This window comes from Equus quagga, chromosome 6 (assembly GCF_021613505.1).
Source record: "Equus quagga isolate Etosha38 chromosome 6, UCLA_HA_Equagga_1.0, whole genome shotgun sequence".
Taxonomy (NCBI): domain Eukaryota; kingdom Metazoa; phylum Chordata; class Mammalia; order Perissodactyla; family Equidae; genus Equus; species Equus quagga.
In genome coordinates, this window is record NC_060272.1 from 66,922,915 (window position 1) to 66,942,178 (window position 19,264).

The following is a 19,264-nucleotide window of genomic DNA, read 5'->3' on the forward strand; positions in this document are numbered from 1 at the left end:
CCAGTAATGTGTGAGGTTTTGAATTTCTCCAAATCCTTGTCAACACTCATTAGTATCTACTTTTTTATTACAGCCACTCTAGTGCATAACTAATGACACCTCATTCTGTTTTTGATTTGCATTTTGCTAAAGATTAATAATACTGAGCAACTTTTTATGTGCTTTCTGGACATTTGTATATCTTTGGAGAAATGTCTATACAAATCCTTTGCCCATTTTTAAATTGTTATTTATCTTGCTAATTATTGAGTTATGAGTTCTTTATTCTAAATATGTCAGATATAATGATTCACAAATATTTTCTCATAGTTATATTTTCAATTTTTTTCTTTCTTTTTTTTTTTTTGGCTGAAGAAGATTCACCTTGAGCCAACATCCATTGCCAACCCTCCTTTTCTTGAAGAAGACCAACCCCAAGCCAACACCCTCACCAGGCCTCCTCTACCCTGCATGTGGGTCACCGCCACAGCACAGCCACTGACTGGTGCAGGTCCATGACCAGGAACCGAACCTGCGCTGCTGTAGTGGAGCACACCAAACTCAACCGCTAGGCCACAGGGCAGGCCCCTGTATTTTCAGTTTCTTGATGATGTCTTTTGAAGAGCAAAAGGTTTTAATTTTGATGAAATACAACTTACCAATTTTTTCTTGTATTGCTTATATTTTGGGGGTCATATCTAAGAAATCATTGCTTAGCCTAAGTTTATGAAGATTTACTCCTATGTTTTCTTCTAAGAGTTTTACAGTTTTAGCTCTTACATTTAGGTCTGTGATCCATTTCGTGTTAATTTTTGAGTATGGTGTGAGGTAGAGGTCCAAATTCACCTTTTTGAATGGATTTTCAATTGTCCCATTCGTTGAAAAGACTATCTCTTTCCCATTGAATTTTCTTGGCACTTTTGTTGAAAGTTAGTTGACTGTAAATGCAAGGGTTTATTTCTGGGCTCTTAATTCCACATATGTCTGGCCTTACGCCACGACTACACTGAAGTGATTACTTTGCAGCTTTGCAGCAAATTTGGAAATCAGGAAGTGTGAGTCCTCCAACTTTGTTCTTTTTCAAGATTGTTTTCACTATTCTGGATCCCTTGTATTTCCATTTAATTTAGGATTACCTTGCCAATTTCTGCAAAACAGTTACCTGGGATTTTGGTACGGGTTGCATCTGTAGATCAATTTGAGGAGTACTGCCATTGTAACAATGTTAACTCTTTCAATCCATGAACACGGAATGTCTTTTCTCGCATTTAGGTCTACTTTAAATCCTCTCAGCAATGTTTTATAGTTTTTGGTGTACAAATCTTGTGCTTATTTTGTTAAATTTATCCCCAAGTATTTCATTATTCTTGATAGTATTGTTAATGAAATTCTTAATTTCATTTTTGGAGTGTTCATTGCTAGTGTATAGAAACGCTACCGATTTTTCTATGTTGATCTTTTATTCTATAACCTTGATGAACCCGATTAGTTTTAGTAGCTTTGTAGTAAACTTTAGGGTTTTCCATGTATATAGAAATTTTACATTTTTAAACACTTTAACATTTATGGCTATTGCAAAATTTTAAAATTAGATTTAAATTTATGTACTTACTTATGATACAGAGAAGTACGGCAGGTGATCAAAGATTCTCCAGAATAAAAAAATATTACATTGGGATAAAACGTCATGAAGTGATATAGAATTATGAGTTTAAGAAGAAAAGGAAGCTGTATTTTTTCTCCTATTAAAGAAAAGCTTGTTAATGTAGTTTTAAAAATTGATGATGGATATCAGATTGCCGGATATTTAAGTTCTACTGGCTACATTTAAGAGTGATACAGGGGCTGGCGCCGTGGCCGAGTGGTTAAGTTCGCGCGCTCCGCTGCAGGCGGCCCAGTGTTTCGTTGGTTCGAATCCTGGGCGCGGACATGGCACTGCTCATCAAACCACGCTGAGGCAGCGTCCCACATGCCACAACTAGAAGGACCCACAACGAAGAATATACAACCCCGTACTGGGGGGCTTTGGGGAGAAAAAGGAAAAAAAATAAAATCTTTAAGAAAAAAAAAAAAGAGTGATACAACGGTTTTATTTTAAAATGTCAATTTACAATAAAACAATTTGCATCCTTTGCAACTAATTAAGTTAGACAAAAAATTTTGATGGCCAATCTAAAAATGAGGGAGAAGGTACACAGTCACAGCTTTTCAGAATTCTTTTAGGAAGTATAAGAACAAAATTAAAACCCCTATATTAATGTATACCTCCCTAACAGGTTTTTCTGTTTGGGATGAGTTACCTTTCTGAGATTTGAGGGAACTACCAAATGACCCCTAATTTTAAATTTAAAAGCCTCTCCCAAGACTCATTCAACGGTCCCCATCATTAATTTTGATTGAAGGAAGTAATAACTCAGCTGGAATTAAATCACTGCCATCCTTAAATCACTTAGTCTTAAATGCTCGGGGCAATATATATAAACATATGTATATATATGTCTGTGTATATAATTTTTCCAAGGCAGGTCTATTCAAAAGTATAAAATCTGTCATTTATAGAATTTTACTAATTTTAAAGAACTCTTGAAGAACAGTAAAGTATGTTCACTTTGATCTTCCCCTTTCAGCCTTCCATAATCATAAATGGTATGAGCACAGCTGCTGTTTAGCCGTAGGAGTTAGGAATTTAACATTGTTTACTACACTGACACGGATTTCCAGCACGTGCACGCGCACACACACCCAGGCAGACACTCGACTGAGACTTTTATCACGTAGTTTCTGGGGGCTTTCCAGGTAAACGTCCTCTTTGATACGTTAGTCACAAAGGTTAGGTTGCAGAGTTGACTCAGCCTTTGTTCTCCCACGTGCACTGTGCCCACGGCTCCCTCTAGCCGTCACAGCTCCCGGCGCCCGGCACTCTCTCCTAGTCCGTCCAGGTCCTCGGTCGGCGGCGGGAAAGGGATTGCGCAAGCGCGGGGGCTGCCGACGTGGCCGCGGGAGACCCTAGGCGAGGGTCCGCGCTGAGCCGCATCGCCCCCGCTCCTTTGCTCGCCGCCAGAGACTTTTACGGTGACTCCAGGGCTCGAAGCGGACAGACGTCTCCCCAGACAGCATTTGGAAAGTAAGAGTGGACAGAACTTCGGCTGTGCGGGCGTGTGACAAGTTCGCGGAGAAGACGACCGAGAGGGCGTCACGTGAGAGCAGCCTGCGACCGCAGCGAGCTCGGGTCCTAGCGTGGGCGCGAGGGCCGGCGGGTGGGGCCGGCGCGTGACGTGACATGGCGTGACGCGGCGCACGGCGGAGCGCGTGGCTGGGCACGCTCTGAGAGTCCCGGCGTGCAGTCGGGCGCGCGGGGCGCTGGGCACCTTGGGGCCGGCCAAGGCTGAGCGCTTCACAGCGGCGCCGCGTCCGAGGGAGCCGGCCCGTGGGCTGCGGCGGCGGGCGGGGAGGTCTGCGGGCGGCGCCGAGGCGCCCGAGCTCCGGAGGCACAGGTGGGGCGGCTTGGGGGCGGCCGGCGGGGAGGCTCTTGCCCCTGCGTGGGTCCCCAAAGCGGGCGAGTGGCGTGTGCGCCCGGGGCCCCGCGGACTGGGCGGGGTGCGGGGAGGGCCGAGAAGGCCGGGAGCCGTCCCCAGGTCTCAGAGATGAAACTTTCGTTGAAGGGAGCAAATTGCAGAGGGAATAGTTGGAGAAATTGTTCTTAGTTAACGCCTGTCTCACATTTATGGAACCTTCGAGTTCCCTGCGCCTCCTCCCCCTGTTTACAGTTGGGAGGGAGAGCGCTGCCCTTTTCCTCACTTCCACCACCGTCCTTATGCATCGCAGTGACCTTTCTTGCTGCCCTACCCACCCCTGTTTACTTCAGCTTCGAAAATCGCAGTAATTATTCGCCCTTACCAGTGCTGACAGCTTCGTGAAAGTTCGGTAGGCTTTCTTTTCAAAAAGGTCAGCAAGCAGCAGCAGTTTTATTGAGAATGGACAGGGCCCGATTTTACTCTTTCGAATACATTCGTTCGTGTTTATTAGGCATTTAGCCCCGCAGAGGATCCCTCCCACCTAATTTCTGTGTCGGAAAGTTTTTCTTGGAATGCGCACCGTTCCGTGACGCGGCATTATTGCGTTGCTGGAGGGTTGGCCCAGTTTTCCACACTCTAATGGTGCTAATGAATTGCTTTACTTTGTCTCTTGAGGATCCTCGAGATTTGCTTTATTGAATTGTAATTTAATGAATTTGCTTTCAAAATCGTTGCCTTTGAAATATAGCCTTAAATATTTCAGAGTTCAACGATTTTTTCTTTGAAATTTCCAAAAGCAAAACAAAACAAAAGGAGTGTAAGAATGTTGCCAATTACAAATGGAGCTATTTTTTGATTCGCTGTCCTTTACAATAGCACAGCTCATTTGGTGACTCTGTGAAAACTGTTTGAAACTGAAAGCTTCTCTCTTACGTGGGTTCCATCTCGTTTGTGGGGCTTTCTGAAACGTCAGTGGGGTGAGATGCTACGGGAGGGAGTTATACAGGTGTTTGCAGCAAGTTTCCTCTCCTTTTTTTGTGAAGGGCCAGATAGGCAGTAGAGCAATTTCTGCTGCTTGCTTTAGGGAAATAAATGCTGTATTATTGAAGACTACTGGTGATGTGGATGTTAGCGTGATTCTTACTACTCTGGTGTATGGAATTGAGCTACGTTGGCAAGTATTTGGTTCAGAATTTTACCTTTGCTCCTGAGTATTTTTTAAAGCGCGCACACACGCAGATATACTCAAGATTATGTTTGAAACAAATACATTTTACTTATTTTATTCGAAAGTTTAAAAAATAGCTGAAGTGCACCATTGGTATCTGGAACCAGCTTTTGGTTTGGGATTTAAGACGATTATACTGGGGTAGGTGCTGTTTTATTTATTTAATAATTCAAATTGACATTTCAAAGACTTTTTCTCTTCTCACCTTTAAAAATTAAAGCATGTGAAATCATGTAATAATGGTTTTTATCTTGTCAAGATGTTTGATAAGCACTTAATTGTGCTTAGGAATAGGATAGGAATTGTTTAACAAGAAAAGCCACCATCATGTGGTCCCTAGCCCTGTGAAATGCATTTTCTCAGAGGCTACTGAGAATATAGCAACGCCCAGAATAAATCACAAAATAAAAATAGAATATTTTAATACAGAATTTTTTGTGTGCTGAGATTCCCGACTACACTTAATGTGCTAGATTTCCAGGCTCTTCTGCTTGCTGAACTTTTTTTTTCTCTTCAAGATGGAGGTGGCCAGCAAGGAATGCTATTCAGCAGCAGCTGACCCGTGGAATCCCCCCTCCCACATACCTTCTGTCTTAATAGCCAGCCCATTTTCTCTAGTGACCCATTAGTTAGGAAATCTTTCAGCACACTATGTAAAATAAGCTTTGAGTAAAGATGTACACAAGGTAATATTGCTTCTATCTAGAGTTCCTTTATAACTTCCTTCTGCCTTCACATGCTTGCTACCTATTCTTTAAGGCTTAAGCCAAATGCCCTTCTTCCTTGAAACGCTCCAAGTTCCCATCATCCTTTCCTCACTCTGTTAACTTGTAAGCCTAGTAGGAACTTCAAGTTTGGAATCAGACATTTCATTTCATTGTCTTGACAAGTATCTGTTGAACCTGAGTCTTTGAATCTCTCTTGCATTTACATCTCTCTCCTTGGGCAAGCAGTTCAATATTTGTAAAACATTCTCTAAATCTGGTATTCACTTCCAAGCATATGAGGATTAAATGGAGCTTAGAGCAGTGCCAAGCACATCTAATGAGCTGAAGAGCTTAATAAAAGGTAGTAAATTATGGTGCTTCTAAGGACCAGAGACCGTGTACATTTTATGTTTGCAATATAATATAGTAGTCAGTGGTTTTAGAGCAGTGTTGGGGTTTTTTTTTGCTGAGGAAGATTCACCCTGAGCTAACATTTGTGCCAGTTTTCCTCTGTTTTGTGTGTGGGTCGTGTCCACACCATGGCTGCCTACAAGTGGTGTAGTTCCATGCCCAGGAGCCAACCTAGGCTGCCGACCTGGAGCATGCCAGACTTAACCAACAGGCCGCGGGGCTGACCCCAGTAGTGTTTTTAATTCACTTGTGAACCCCAAATAAATTTTGTAAAAGTGACCCCCTTTCACATGTTTACATTGATTTATAACATTTTACATCATACTTTTTAGTTAGTTGCAAAGGATGCAATTTCCCATATGGTATAGATGCTGACATTTTAGTATAAAATTGGTATGTCACTCAACTGTATCCAAAGGAGTGTAATGTTGCACTTTTTTATCCATCACCATTAATTTTAAAAATGCATGGTATTTTAACAGTTCCTTTTTCTTGAAATTATACTTTGCTTTTTATCCTTCCCCACAGAATGTTATCTTAATTTAGCTTATTTATGCTTGAAATCTTTTTATTCTCTATCATGGGTGTCTTTAATAAAAATATTGTATACATTGAAATTAAGTTTTAAAAATTTTCTATGGTGATAACTGTAGGAATTGGTTTTCTTCTGGACTGAGTTATTACAAGTAGTAAAATCGTCAGAAAAGCATGATACTGGATGATTTTGATAAATAATAATTAAATATGAGAAGTAGGAGTTTAGTGGAAATTTGTGTCTTAAAGAGATGGATAGTTGGAGTTGTGCGTAAATTAAAATTGACACCTTTTGCTTTGGTTGGGCTGTTCATCCTAGGGGGCTTTTCCTTCCTGGGGTAGTGCACCATAGTAAGAATAGGAATGGGTGAGAGGTATAACTTTATTTTTTAAAGTGAGAAGATTGTGAAAGGAGACCAGGAGAGGAAAAAACAGCGTGATAATTGAACTACAGTCTATTCCCAGCCAAAGCAGTTTTAGTGAGGAGTACTAAATGGAAGGAGAGGGGTCTGGAAGCCTTTTTCTTAGAATTATTCATGTTGTTGGAACACGTTCCGTTGAAAAGTCCTTATGTTCTCCAGGGTACACTTCCCCCATTTGAAGACCGTTTAGAGCATTGGTTCTTGACGAGGATGATTTTGCTGCCCAGGGTATATTTGGCAATGTCTGGAGACATTTTTGGTTGTCACTTAGCGGGGGGCACGGAGGGGTTTGCCGCTATTGGCATTTAGTAGGAGGAGATCAGAGATGCCACTAAACATCCTACAGTGAACAGGACAGCCTCCCATTAACAGTTATCCAGCTTAAAATGTCGATCAGAATGAGGTTGAGAAACCCTGATTTAGAAAATTAGTTTTGAAATCAGACTATTTTAACTCTGTAATTTAGGACAATGGCTTGGTAAACATCTTTTGTAAAGTGCCAGTTAGTAAATATTTTAGGCATTTTGAGCCACATATAATCTCTGTTGCATGTCATTCTTTGTTTTTATAACCCCTTAAGAAAGTAATAATTCTTAGCTCCAGGGTCTTTCAAAAACAGATGATCTGGGACAGAAGATCTAACTTTAAAACCTCAGTTTTTCCCTGAAAAGTAGTAGTAGTGGTAATAATGCCTCAAGAGTTGTTTATCAGGATTAAATGAGATAAACACCTAGCATAGTGTCCAACCACATTAAATACTCTATAAATGGTGCCTGGTGATAGTGGTGCCCTGTAGCATGTAGGAAAAAGTAGGTGCCAAGTTACAGTGTTTTTCAAGACCTTGTTCAAGTAGTTGGACAAACTTAATGATGCTAGTTAAGTTCCCAGATCAGCTCACAAAAATCTGTTTAACCTCTGCTATCTTGCTTTCTGAACTTTGAGCCTCTTTGTACCCCAAGGAACGTGGAGTGCAAAATTCCTAGCGCATGGTTTCTGAAGGAAGAAAGGAATGGGATCTGTGAAAAGGGGAGGCATTCTAATGACAGAGAGACAGGATGGAATTCCAGGGAAAGGGATTGTCAATTTTATAGGAGCTTTGGGTTAGGGCAAGTAAGGTAGGTCTGTATATGATCAGTTGTATATGATGTTTTCTAAATTGGGCACTGAGTATATTCCCTTGACTCCCATGAAGTTGCTGTGTGATGGTTTATGTTTCAGTTTAGAAAGTATGGGTATATCACTTAATCAGAAGCTAGACCAGATTCTGTAATGCCTTTATAGTGTAGATTGTTGTTAAAATAGTCTTAAATCATTGAAATTATCCAATCATAAGTTTTAATGAGATCACGGGAAAAGAATCTCCAAAACTGCAGTGGTGGCACATGTGGGTATTGAGCATTTGAAATGGGGCTAGCTGGAATTGAGATGACTCTTCGAGTGTAAAATGCACACTAGGTTTCGAAGACAATGCAAAAAAGAAGGTAAGATATGTCATTAGTAATTTTTATGTTGAGTACATGTTGAAGTAATATTTTGGATGTGGGACTGGCCCAGTGATGCAGCGGTTAAGTTCGCACATGCCGCTTCTCGGCAGCCCAGGGTTCGCCGGTTCCATTCCTGGGTGCGGACATGGCACTGCTTGGCAAAAGCCATGCTGTGGTAGGCATGCCACATATAAAGTAGAGGAAGATGGGCATGGATGTTAGCTCAGGACCAGTCTTCCTCAGCAAAAAGAGGAGGATTGGCAATAGTTAGCTCAGGGCTAATCTTCCTCAATAAAAAAAATAAGTAAATAAATAGAAGGCCTATAATTTACAAAATAATAATATTTTGGATGTATTTGAGTAAATAAAATGTCACTGAAATTAATTTCACCTGTTTCTGTTGTTTTTTAAGGTATGCTTTTTGGTGAGGAAGATTGGCCCTGAGCTAATGTTGCCAATCTTTTTTTCCCTGTATTTCCTCCTCAAAGCCCCAGTACATATTTGTGTATCCTAGTTGTAAGTCATTCTAGTTCTTCTATGTGGGATGCTGCCACAGCGTGGCTTGATGAGCCGTGTGTAGGTCCGCACCCAGGATCCTAGTGAACTCCAGGCCACTGAAGCAGAGCGTGCAAACTTAACCACTTGGCCACAGGGAAGCCCCATCTTTTTACTTTTTAAATGTGGCTATTAGAACATTTAGAATTACATATGGTTCACGTTATAATTCTATTAGACAATGCTGCTCTAAAGCTTCTGTTTACTTTTTTTAAATAGTAATTTTTTTTATCATGCGTGTAGTATTAAGAGTTAAATATTTTTATAAGGCGTGCAGTGAAAATCAGAGGTCTCACCACCCAAGCCTCAGCCCTTTCTCCTAAAGGCAGCTTGTATCAATTTTCTTAGCCAGTTCTTTTGGTCTTTCTAAGTCTCTAAACAAGATGCTTATATTGCTACTTTTTATTTTTCAGTTTTAGGCATTGTCCATGAATTTCCTAGTAGGAAAGATGAAGTTTTAGTTCTTTCATCCTATACCACATGCACACGAACTTTCTCTCCATCCATCTTCCCATCTTCTCAATATGGTTGTATCAGTTTTGCTTGTATCAAGATTCGTTATTTACATTGTTATACTAATTAAAACTAAAACATGCAGTATATTATGATTACTTTTTCTTTCTAGCTCAGCATCTTGTTTTCCCCAGTTAATAATTGTCTTGATTTTTATTTCCTTAGTTTTCTATGTATTTATCACTGATTAAACCCTGAATCCTCCCACAGTTATGTAGCTCTCTTCTCAAAACTTAGGAACACATTAAGTGTTCTATCAATTTTAGTTGCTTGAAGAAATCTTCTCTGGCATTCTGTCGTTTGCTCCAGTATGGACCGGTTGCCTAATAGTTATCTTGGGAACTCCCGTCATCAGCCTTGTGATTTCTTTCAGCAAATGTGGAATCCAAGAAACAGAAGATGCAATATCTGAGCAGCCACTTGGGTGGGTTTGGAAGTTATTTTCACTCCGAATTGCGAATTAATTCTACTATTTCCTTCTAACTTCTGCCTTTAAGAAGTTCCTTAGCAATCTTATTTCTCATTTTTTGTGTAATTCCTGTTAAGATGGTCCATTATGAGCCTCATGTTCTGAAATTTTATGGTGTACTCCTTGGTGTGGGTCTTTTTTCGTTCTTTATCCATTGGTCTTTTTAAATCTTGGAAATCGTGTTTTCTAGTTCTAGGATATTCTTTGAATTTTTTCTTCAACTCTTCCATCCCTTATTTTTTATTCTCTATTTCTGGAAGTTTTATTATTCAGATATTGGCTGTTATACACTGAGTCCTCTACATTTTCTGATCTATTCTTTCCTATTTTTCATTTCTTTGTCTTTTTGCTCTACTTTGCAGGCATTTTCTATGATTTACGACGTTTTCATCTATTTTGTGTCTAATTTCTAAGAGCCCTTTTAGTTTTATAAATGTCCTTTTTGTGCGTATCTTTTTGTGTCTGTATCCTGTTTTAATTTTATGGATGCAATATTTTGTTTTTTTATGTTGATATAAATTGTAGGTTTTAAAGTTTTCTTCTCCTTACATATTGTCCATTTCACCCAAATTGCATTACTCATTTTTTTCTTTCATACTAGGCATTTCCTCACATGTTTTGTGATCCTTGGCTGTCTGCTAATTGGAGACTCTCGGGTGGACTATCAACTATAGTTTTTCTCAAAAGTTAGTTTCCTGGACAGTTTTCCTTGGGGAACTCTCAGTGTCACTATCTTTAGGTCTTTCCTCTTGGTGATGATCAGATTCTCCAGAGAAGATACGTCTAATCTCCTTTCTGGAGAGGTACCAACCTGCCAGAACTCTAATAACCAAGGTGTGGGGGAGAAGGCTGAGGATCTCAATATTCAGTATGTAATTTTTCATTTACTTCTGCTTTTGATGTTTACCCTTAATTGTGCCTGATAGTCTGCTGTACAGAAACATTTTATTTTATGCTCCTTTGAATTAAAACATCCAACCTTCTTTCAGGGCTGAAATAGTGTCTTCAGTGCCTGGTGTAGGAGAGATCTGAGGGTCTTAATTTGTAAATTAGGTTTTAATCAGTCATGTTTTTCCAGCTCTACCTCTATTCCCTCTTCCAGAGGAAGACTGAATCAGTTCCTGTGGTTTTTGGAAGTTCTGTGATGTAAATGGGGCTGCTTCTCTGATATCCTCACTGACAGCTTAGGCTTCAGCTTTCACATGTCTGTTTTGTGAGTTACCAATTGTCTGTCTCGTTTTTCAGTACCAAAGCACTGTTGACTCTTCATCCTCCCTCTTTGTCCTTGTGAGTTATGACTTTGCTGTTTATTCTATTAAGGGGTAACACAAAGTGCATTTGGTGTACTAATATTAAATTTACAGCTTAATGATTTTTTAATATATGTATACACACATGTTATCATCACTCAGTTCAAGACAGTATTTTCATATGCCATAAGGTCCCTTCATGTCCGTTCCAAGTCCGTACCCTCCCCCTGTAATTACTGTCTTGATTTCTGTCATCATGGGCTAGTATTTTGCCTCTTCTTCAACTTCACTTATATAGAATCATATAGTACCTAGTCTCAATATGAACTCATTTGTGTCTGGCTTCTTTTGCTCAAAGCATTGGTGAGATTCATCAATGTTACAGGCATCAATATGTATTTTTTTAATTTCTGTGTATTTTTATGTTGTATAAATAGACCACTGTTTATCCCTTCTGTGGGTGGGTATTTGAGTTGTTTTGAGTTTTTGCCTTTGGAATAAAGTTGCTGTAAATATTGTTGTACATGTTTTTGATGTGCGTATTCATTCATTTCTCTTGATTATACACCTAGATTATATTCCTGGATCATAGAGTGGCTGAATGTTTAGCTTTCATAGAAATTGCCAGTTTTCCAAAGTGGCTGTACCATTTTTCACTTCCTCTAGCAATGCATAAGAGTTCTAGTTGCTGTCTTCCCTAATACTTGTCAGTCTTTTAAATTTTAGCCATTTGATAAGTATATAGTGGTATCATTGTGGATCCCATTTCCCTTAGGGAATAGTATATTCAACTCATTTTTACATGCCGTTTAAATATTCTCTTTTGTGGAGCACCTGTTCATGCCTTTTTCTCATTAAAAAGAATGGTTGTGTGTTTTTAATAATCTTGTTAGAGGCATTTCGGTAGTTTTAGGATGGAACAGAGCTAACTGCATGAGAGTAACCTGCCACCTTTAAATGAAAGTCAGGTAACTTTAAAGCTTCATCTAGATATTTTTTTCTCATTTCTTTACTCTCCAATGTGTGATTCAACCTAATTTTTAATTAGCTACCTGTCATCTGAATTTATATTGTAATGAATTTTAGAATGAGACTTTGGTTGTAATCTGAAAGATTGATATATGATAGGAAACTTTTATTTCTTATAAGAAACTGGAACAAGAAAATTATTCAATAAATGTATTCTGATTTATTCACTTCTGTTTTTAATTAAAGAGATGTTTAGGACCAAGAACATTATTTGTCCATTTAACAAATGCTTATTGAGTGCTTTCTCTTTGTCACATCTAATAGTAGGCTTAGGGAATACAATAGTGAACAAGGCAGACAAGCCTCCTGTCATCTTGAAATATATTCAGGTAGGAGAAATTGATGATAAATAAGTAAACAAGATTATTAAAGATAATGTTTCCTATTTTGCAGAAATGGAGCAAGAGCCACAAAATGGAGAACCTGCTGAAATTAAGATGATCAAGGAAGCGTACAAGAAGGCCTTTTTATTTGTTAATAAAGGACTGAATACAGATGAATTAGGTCAGAAGGAAGAAGCAAAGAACTACTATAAGCAAGGAATAGGACACTTGCTCAGAGGAATCAGCATTTCATCAACAGAGCCTGAACACGTAGGCCCTGGGTGGGAATCTGCTAGACAGATGCAGCAGAAAATGAAAGAAACACTACAGAATGTACGCACCAGGTTGGAAATTCTAGAGAAAGGTCTTGCCACTTCTCTACGGAATGATCTTCAGGAGGTGCCCAAGTTATATCCAGAATTTCCACCTAAAGATACTCCTGAAAAGTCACCAGAGCCTCAGCCCTTTAGTTTACCTCCTCCGCACAGTGAAGAATATGGAAGCACTCCAGCTACAAGTTCAGGGTTGGTTCCCACACCTAGTTCTTTATCCTTACCATCTCAAAGGCATCCAGCAGAAGCACCTCCTGCTTATACTCCTCAGGCTGCTGAGGGTCACTACACCGTATCCTATGGGACAGAATCTGGGGAATTTTCATCAGTTGGAGAAGACTTTTATAGGAATCATTCTCAGCCACCTCCTCTTGAGACCTTAGGGCTAGATGCAGATGAGTTGATTTTGATACCAAATGGAGTACAGATTTTTTTTGTAAATCCTGCAGGGGAGGTTAGTGCACCTTCATATCCTGGGTACCTTCGAATTGTGAGGTTCTTGGATAATTCTCTTGATACAGTTCTAAACCGTCCTCCTGGGTTTCTTCAGGTAAGCCGAAGAAAAGCATAAACATTATTTGAAATACGTGTGGGATACATCATTTTTGTTTAATACTTACAATGTGTCCAGGACAAGAAGTACAAAAAGATCGTTGTAAGTTCTAGTTCCTTTTAAATATGTTCCATGCAATTTATGAGCCTTGAACATCTGTTTGTGTTTGATAGCCTTTCTTTCTTTTTTAAGATATAAAGTCTTGTTTTAGTATTACATTTGTGATGATAGGACCTGAAGGGAATCAGAATATTCATCCTTAAAGTTTTAATTCTTTATCTGAAGAAGAAACTTAACTTTAATTTCAAGAGAGATTTATGTAGCTCATGTGGACATAATAACTGTAAATATCCACAAATGTCAAGCCCCGGCTGAAGGGCTGAAGTGGGCTAGACTAAACTCTGTCTAAAACAGTGGTTCTCAACTGGGGGCAATTTCCTGCAAGCCCCCTACTGCCACATTTGGCAATATCTGGAGACGTTTTTGCTTCTCACATTTGGTGGGGGATGGTATGCTACTGCTGCATATGGTGGAGAGGCCAGGAGTGCTGCTATACATCCAAATAGGATAGCTCCCATCAAAAAAGATATCCAACTCAAAATGTTAGTTGTGCCAAGGTTGAGAAACCCTGGTCTAGAAGTAGAGACTGCAATGATAATTTACGATGCAATTCTGATGTTCCAAGCAGATAAGTTTACCAGGATAGCCTTTGTCCAAGAGCAAAGACTGATGCTAAATAAAGGTTGTTAGGGCATTGTTGTGGAATTAATAAGGTATTTTGAAGGTGGTGGTCCAATTTTTAGAAGATTGGATATTGGTCCAGGGAGATAGGTTCCGGAAATGTGGGCTCAGTATACATTGATTATAATAAAGGAGTTTGCATGGAAGGGAGATGGCTATCTGAGCAAGGCAGAGTCCAGATGATATGGTTTAGTTATAGCACTGGTTATCTATATTCATTTTTTTCTTATGGTATACTCTAGTCTCAGTTCCTCTGCAGCTTTTGCATGGAATCAACTTGAAAGTTGTTTGAAGATAGAGACTTACGAGGGGTGTGTGAAGGAGATGTTTTGAGGTCATTGTTGAAAGGAAGACTTCATTATTGGTCAGGATGAATATTGTGAATCTCATAGGTGGTTTCAGGAAAGAAACCTTGAGGTTAAAAAGAGAAGGCTTATTGATTGAGATTGGGAGGGAGCTGATAAAAGCTATAACACTTTCTCCTGATCTGGTAATAGTACTGCATCGTAACAATGGAATTTTAAAAACCTTTGGGGCCTGGGCTGCTGGAGGTGCAGGAAATGAATATCAGAAATACTCTACCTGGACACATGAGCCCAACTGTTAAAATGACTTGTCCTCTAGTAAAATTTTGTCCTGTCTTGGTGCTTTTAATTTTGGTGGGTTTGTTTTTGTTTTTGTCTAAGAGAGTCACCTGAGCTAACAACTGTCACCAATCTTCTTTTTTCTTTTTTCTGCTTTTTCTCCCCGAATCCCCCCAGTGCATAGTTGTATACCCTAGTTGTGGGTCTAATTTTGTTTTTAGTCTTGCTAATAATCTCTTTTTCTGAGTGTTAAATAAGAAGTAAAATTGTACCCAAAGTCTAATTTGTGTCTTTTTAATGGGCTTGCATTTGCATGTATTCAGATATTTGTAGCAGTGTCCTAAAAGGGAGTTACCATATGTTTACTGAATGTTTTTATTCTAAAAAACAAATGATAAACAAACTAAGTATTAGAAGTTTTTTTTTTTTAAGATTTTATTTTTTTCCTTTTTCTCCCCAAAGCCCCCAGTACATAGTTGTATATTCTTCGTTGTGGGTCCTTCTAGTTGTGGCATGTGGGACGCTGCCTCAGCGTGGCTTGATGAGCAGTGCCATGTCCGCGCCCAGGATTCGAACCAACAAAACACTGGGCCGCCTGCAGTGGAGCACGCGAACTTAACCACTCGGCCACGGGGCCAGCCCCTAGAATTTTTATACTGTATTGGTCTATTTAGGAAATTAGAGTAAGATAATTTGGTTTTAAGTAGGCAGACTTAAATTCTAGGATCTCTAAAAGCTATTTTTCTCTTAGTGTTTTAATATACTTTTTAAACCTATTAAATCTGTAATCTCTTCATACAGAACTTGGTCATGAGATTGCCCTCTAAGGTGAAACTGGGAGAAATTAACCTATGATGGATGAGCTCACCAATCTGCAGTAATATGTCCTAACAAAGGTCTATAGAATAGTTTTGAGAAGATTGGGGGTACTCCAGTTCAGTCAAGCTGACCAGGATATATTTAATCTTAGAGACATCATGGAATAGTAAAAGAAACCTTTCCCAAACCTTAGTCATTTAAGTATAACGTTTACAGTTTTTTGTCAAATCCATACCTCTGCTATTACTTTCTTAATATTATTTAAATATCTCATTGTTAATTTCATCCTAAACAATATCAACTGTGAAATGGAAGCATAGATGTTGTATTTTGTCCTAATTCATATTAAAATACATAACTGCTTAAATTTAAATAGTTTGTGTATTACGTGAAGTCATTTCACATGCCACAGATGGTTATATATTATACTTTGGAAAACAGTAATCAGTTTTATTGTAACCTGTCTCAAGTTTGATTTTTATAAAAGATGGAGAGTGGCTTTTGACACAACTAAAAAAGATATTCAGTAAAAGAAAAAGAGTTTGAAAATATTTATTAAGCATTTTCCAGGCAAGAGTCACTTTAGTACTCTGATCCATGCAAGTTTATAGTCTGTTGGTCAGAGATGATGGTAGCATACCAGAATTTTCCATCATTTGTATGAAATCTTTCATGCTCTTTGACTGATGTTCACTACACAATGTTTTGATAATAGACTATTCTCCCAAGTTTCTAACTATTAGGAAGACAGTATCCTGGGCAAGGGGCACAATTATATTCTGGTCACTCAGAATTAACATAACAGTTTTCTCTTTTAGCTCTGTCATGTCTCAGATTCTCTTGGGCTTCATAAAATAATTATTCCATATTGTGAGTGCTGGGTTTCTAATTAAAATAATTGTTTGGCTTCTCTGGTGCCAGACTACATGTGTTCATAGCCTAGCTCCACTTTTTAGTTGTTGACTCTGAGCAACTTAATTAACCTCTCTGTACCTCAGTTTTCTTGTACGTGAAATGACAGTACTAACTAGCTTCATGGGATTGTTGTGAAGATTAAATCAGTAAATACATGTAGAGTGCTTGAAAACAGTTCGATTTTATTTATTTCCACAAAAGGATTCTAATTTGAATAATAAAGAAAACTTTAATTTACTTTGACCATTTATTTAAAACTAGGCTCATTGGTTAACACTGGAGTATTTAAGACCACCAGTTTTAAGGCTGTGTAATTAGTAGAGCATTAACATGTTTAGTATAGTTCTTGTCAGTAGTTTATGGGAAGATCAGACTAGCAGATGGCTAATTTTCATTGGGAATTTGTTGATGCTGATGCTTCTATACAGGTTTGTAAAACGCATTTCAACCTTTGAAATGTTTATTTTTTGATATAACAGTTTTAAACCTAGGTGGAAACCTAGTTCTATTCATTGATTTTTTTTTTTTAACTAATCCCTTCAGGTTTGTGACTGGTTGTATCCTCTAGTTCCTGATAGATCTCCAGTTCTTAAATGTACTGTGGGAGCCTACATGTTTCCTGATACTATGTTACAAGCATCGGGATGCTTTGTCGGGGTGGTCCTGTCTTCTGAATTACCGGAAGATGATAGAGAACTCTTCGAGGATCTGTTAAGACAAATGTCTGACCTTCGGCTTCAGGTAACTTGCATGATCATCTTCAAGTGAAAATCTACATTGACGTAAGAACTTCTGCTTTTAAAGAAACTATAATAGGCTCTAATGCGATCAAATTAGGAGACTGAGAGTATATAATTTGCTTGTGTGTTCACAATTACAAGTTGGGAATTGGCTGTAAATAGTGACTAAATGCTGTGCACCTGAAACTTACTTAATTTTTAAAAAAGACATTCTTTGTAATATGTTACTAGAGAACAGCACTGGATCTAGATAACACTTATTAAATACTAGAAACATTGTCAAAACTTCACACCTAAGTAAGGTTTTGAGGGATTTGTGTGTATTTACATGTATGTTTCTAAGGAGAATAATGAAACCCAATGTGAATAGAAATATTTTTTGTGATATTCTGTCAAATCCCCCCTCCAAAAAAGTGCTTAAGATTGTGGGCTCTGGAGTAGAATTGCCTGGGTTTGGATTTAATTCGAACTCTTCCACTTAGTAGCGGTTTGACTCAAGTTATTGTTCTCTATGCTTTACTTTCTTTATCATAAAATGGGAATAATGACAATATCCACTTCATTGGGCTGTGGTGAAGATTAAAAGTTAATACATTAAGGCACTTATATCAGTGCCAGCAAGTGGTAATGTTCTGTGAATGTTAACTCTTGTTATCAGCACTGCTTTACTGCTCAGTTGGAAAAGTGGGCTAATGGGACTCAATGGGTGAAGTGAAGGTAATTTTAGCATTAACAGATGGGTTATGTTGGACATCTTAGGGGTATGATTGGCATTTTGAGGAATTTGAGGTTTTGGTTGAGGGAATTATCTTTATTCTCATGGTAAATGAAGGCCAAATAAAGAGAAAAGAAAGTGTGATTTAAAATATAGTCGGTCATCTTGTGAACTTTACTTATGTAGCGTTTTTCTTCTCCCACATGCTTATCTGTTATGGAGAGTTGAAATAGAGTATTACAGAGAGGCTTCCTGTAGGTGTTCTTGCACATCCTAATGTAGGACAAAGGAGAAAAATATTTCTGATTGTGAATATTGACGGTTGAAGGAGATTGACAGCATGATAGTATAATCTTTTATTCTCTCCTTCAATCAGCAGATATTTAGAATCTGATATTTAACCAGGTACTGTGTTAAATGATGGGATGGGAAGAGTGTGAGAACAGGAGACAACAAAGTTATGTATATAACAGCCCCTATTCTCAAGCACCTTATAGTCTCTTGAATAACTACAATACAGTGTGATAGGTGATGAAATAAAAGTATATACAAAGTGCAGGAATGAGGTCAGAGAGAATTTCACAAAATAGTTTCCTTTGAATTCAGTCTTGCAAGATTTGTTCCTGTTTTCTCAGGAAGTAGAATACACTTTCAGTCCATTCCTATATTAAAAAGATCAAAGGTGATGGGAGCAGATTACCAGCTAAGTAAAGGGTCAGAGAGTCATCTTAGCATTAGGTTGTATAAATAGTCATGTACTGCATAACAATGTCTTGGTCAACAGCGGACCATGTATACAACAGTGGTCCATAAGAATAGTACCCTATAGGCTAGATGTGTAGTTGGCTATACTGTCTAGGTTTGTACATGTACACTCTATGATGTTCATACAATGACGAAATCGCCTAACGATGCATTTCTCAGAACATGTCCCCATCATTAAATGACACATGACTGTATATGAGAATGACATGGTGATCAGCATATACTTTAGCATAGCCAGTGCTAAACATTTAAGGTATTTTAACAAAACGCATGATCCCCATACAGAAGTGTGCGGCCTCCGTGTGCTCATGGAGAGAAGTTTACGCAGACAGGAACGTAGTCAAATGGATAGGGGTTCAAGTCTTAGCTTTACTCTTTGCTAGCTGAATGAAGTGACATTCTTAAGTATCCAGCCCTATTATAGCACCCTTTCTCCCTTCACCCTTACATTCATTGGACCTATATTCTTTGACTTTAGGAAAGAAATTAAACCCACTTTTAGGTTGTGAGCTTATTTTCTTTGTTGAGTTTTATATTTTGGTTGCATGCTCGTTTTAGTTTGCTCTATTGTCCCAGAACTCCAGCTGTAAACAAAAGCTAGTTACTAGCTATAATTTTGACTTGTCTTTACTCTTGAGCATTTATTCAGCAAAATGTATGTAGCAGAATACCTTTAATATG

At 38.5% G+C, this 19,264-nt stretch overlaps 1 protein-coding gene across 3 annotated transcripts in view; it reads left to right on the forward strand.

Annotated features, from left to right (window-relative positions):
• The first annotated feature begins 2,744 nt into the window (after positions 1–2,744).
• SPART (spartin) overlaps positions 2,745–19,264 on the forward strand; it is a 33,640-nt gene continuing 17,120 nt past the window's right edge. Inside the window, exons 1-3 of one of the 3 annotated variants that reach the window (XM_046664282.1) lie at positions 2,745–3,103; positions 12,490–13,301; positions 16,907–17,104. In XM_046664282.1, coding sequence (XP_046520238.1) covers positions 12,492–13,301; positions 16,907–17,104 — 1,008 coding nt within the window. In that variant the 5' untranslated portion in view covers positions 2,745–3,103; positions 12,490–12,491. Of the gene's footprint in view, positions 3,104–3,320; positions 3,474–12,489; positions 13,302–16,906; positions 17,105–19,264 lie in introns of those variants that run through there. The other 2 variants (XM_046664284.1, XM_046664281.1) reach the window with 2 other exon arrangements.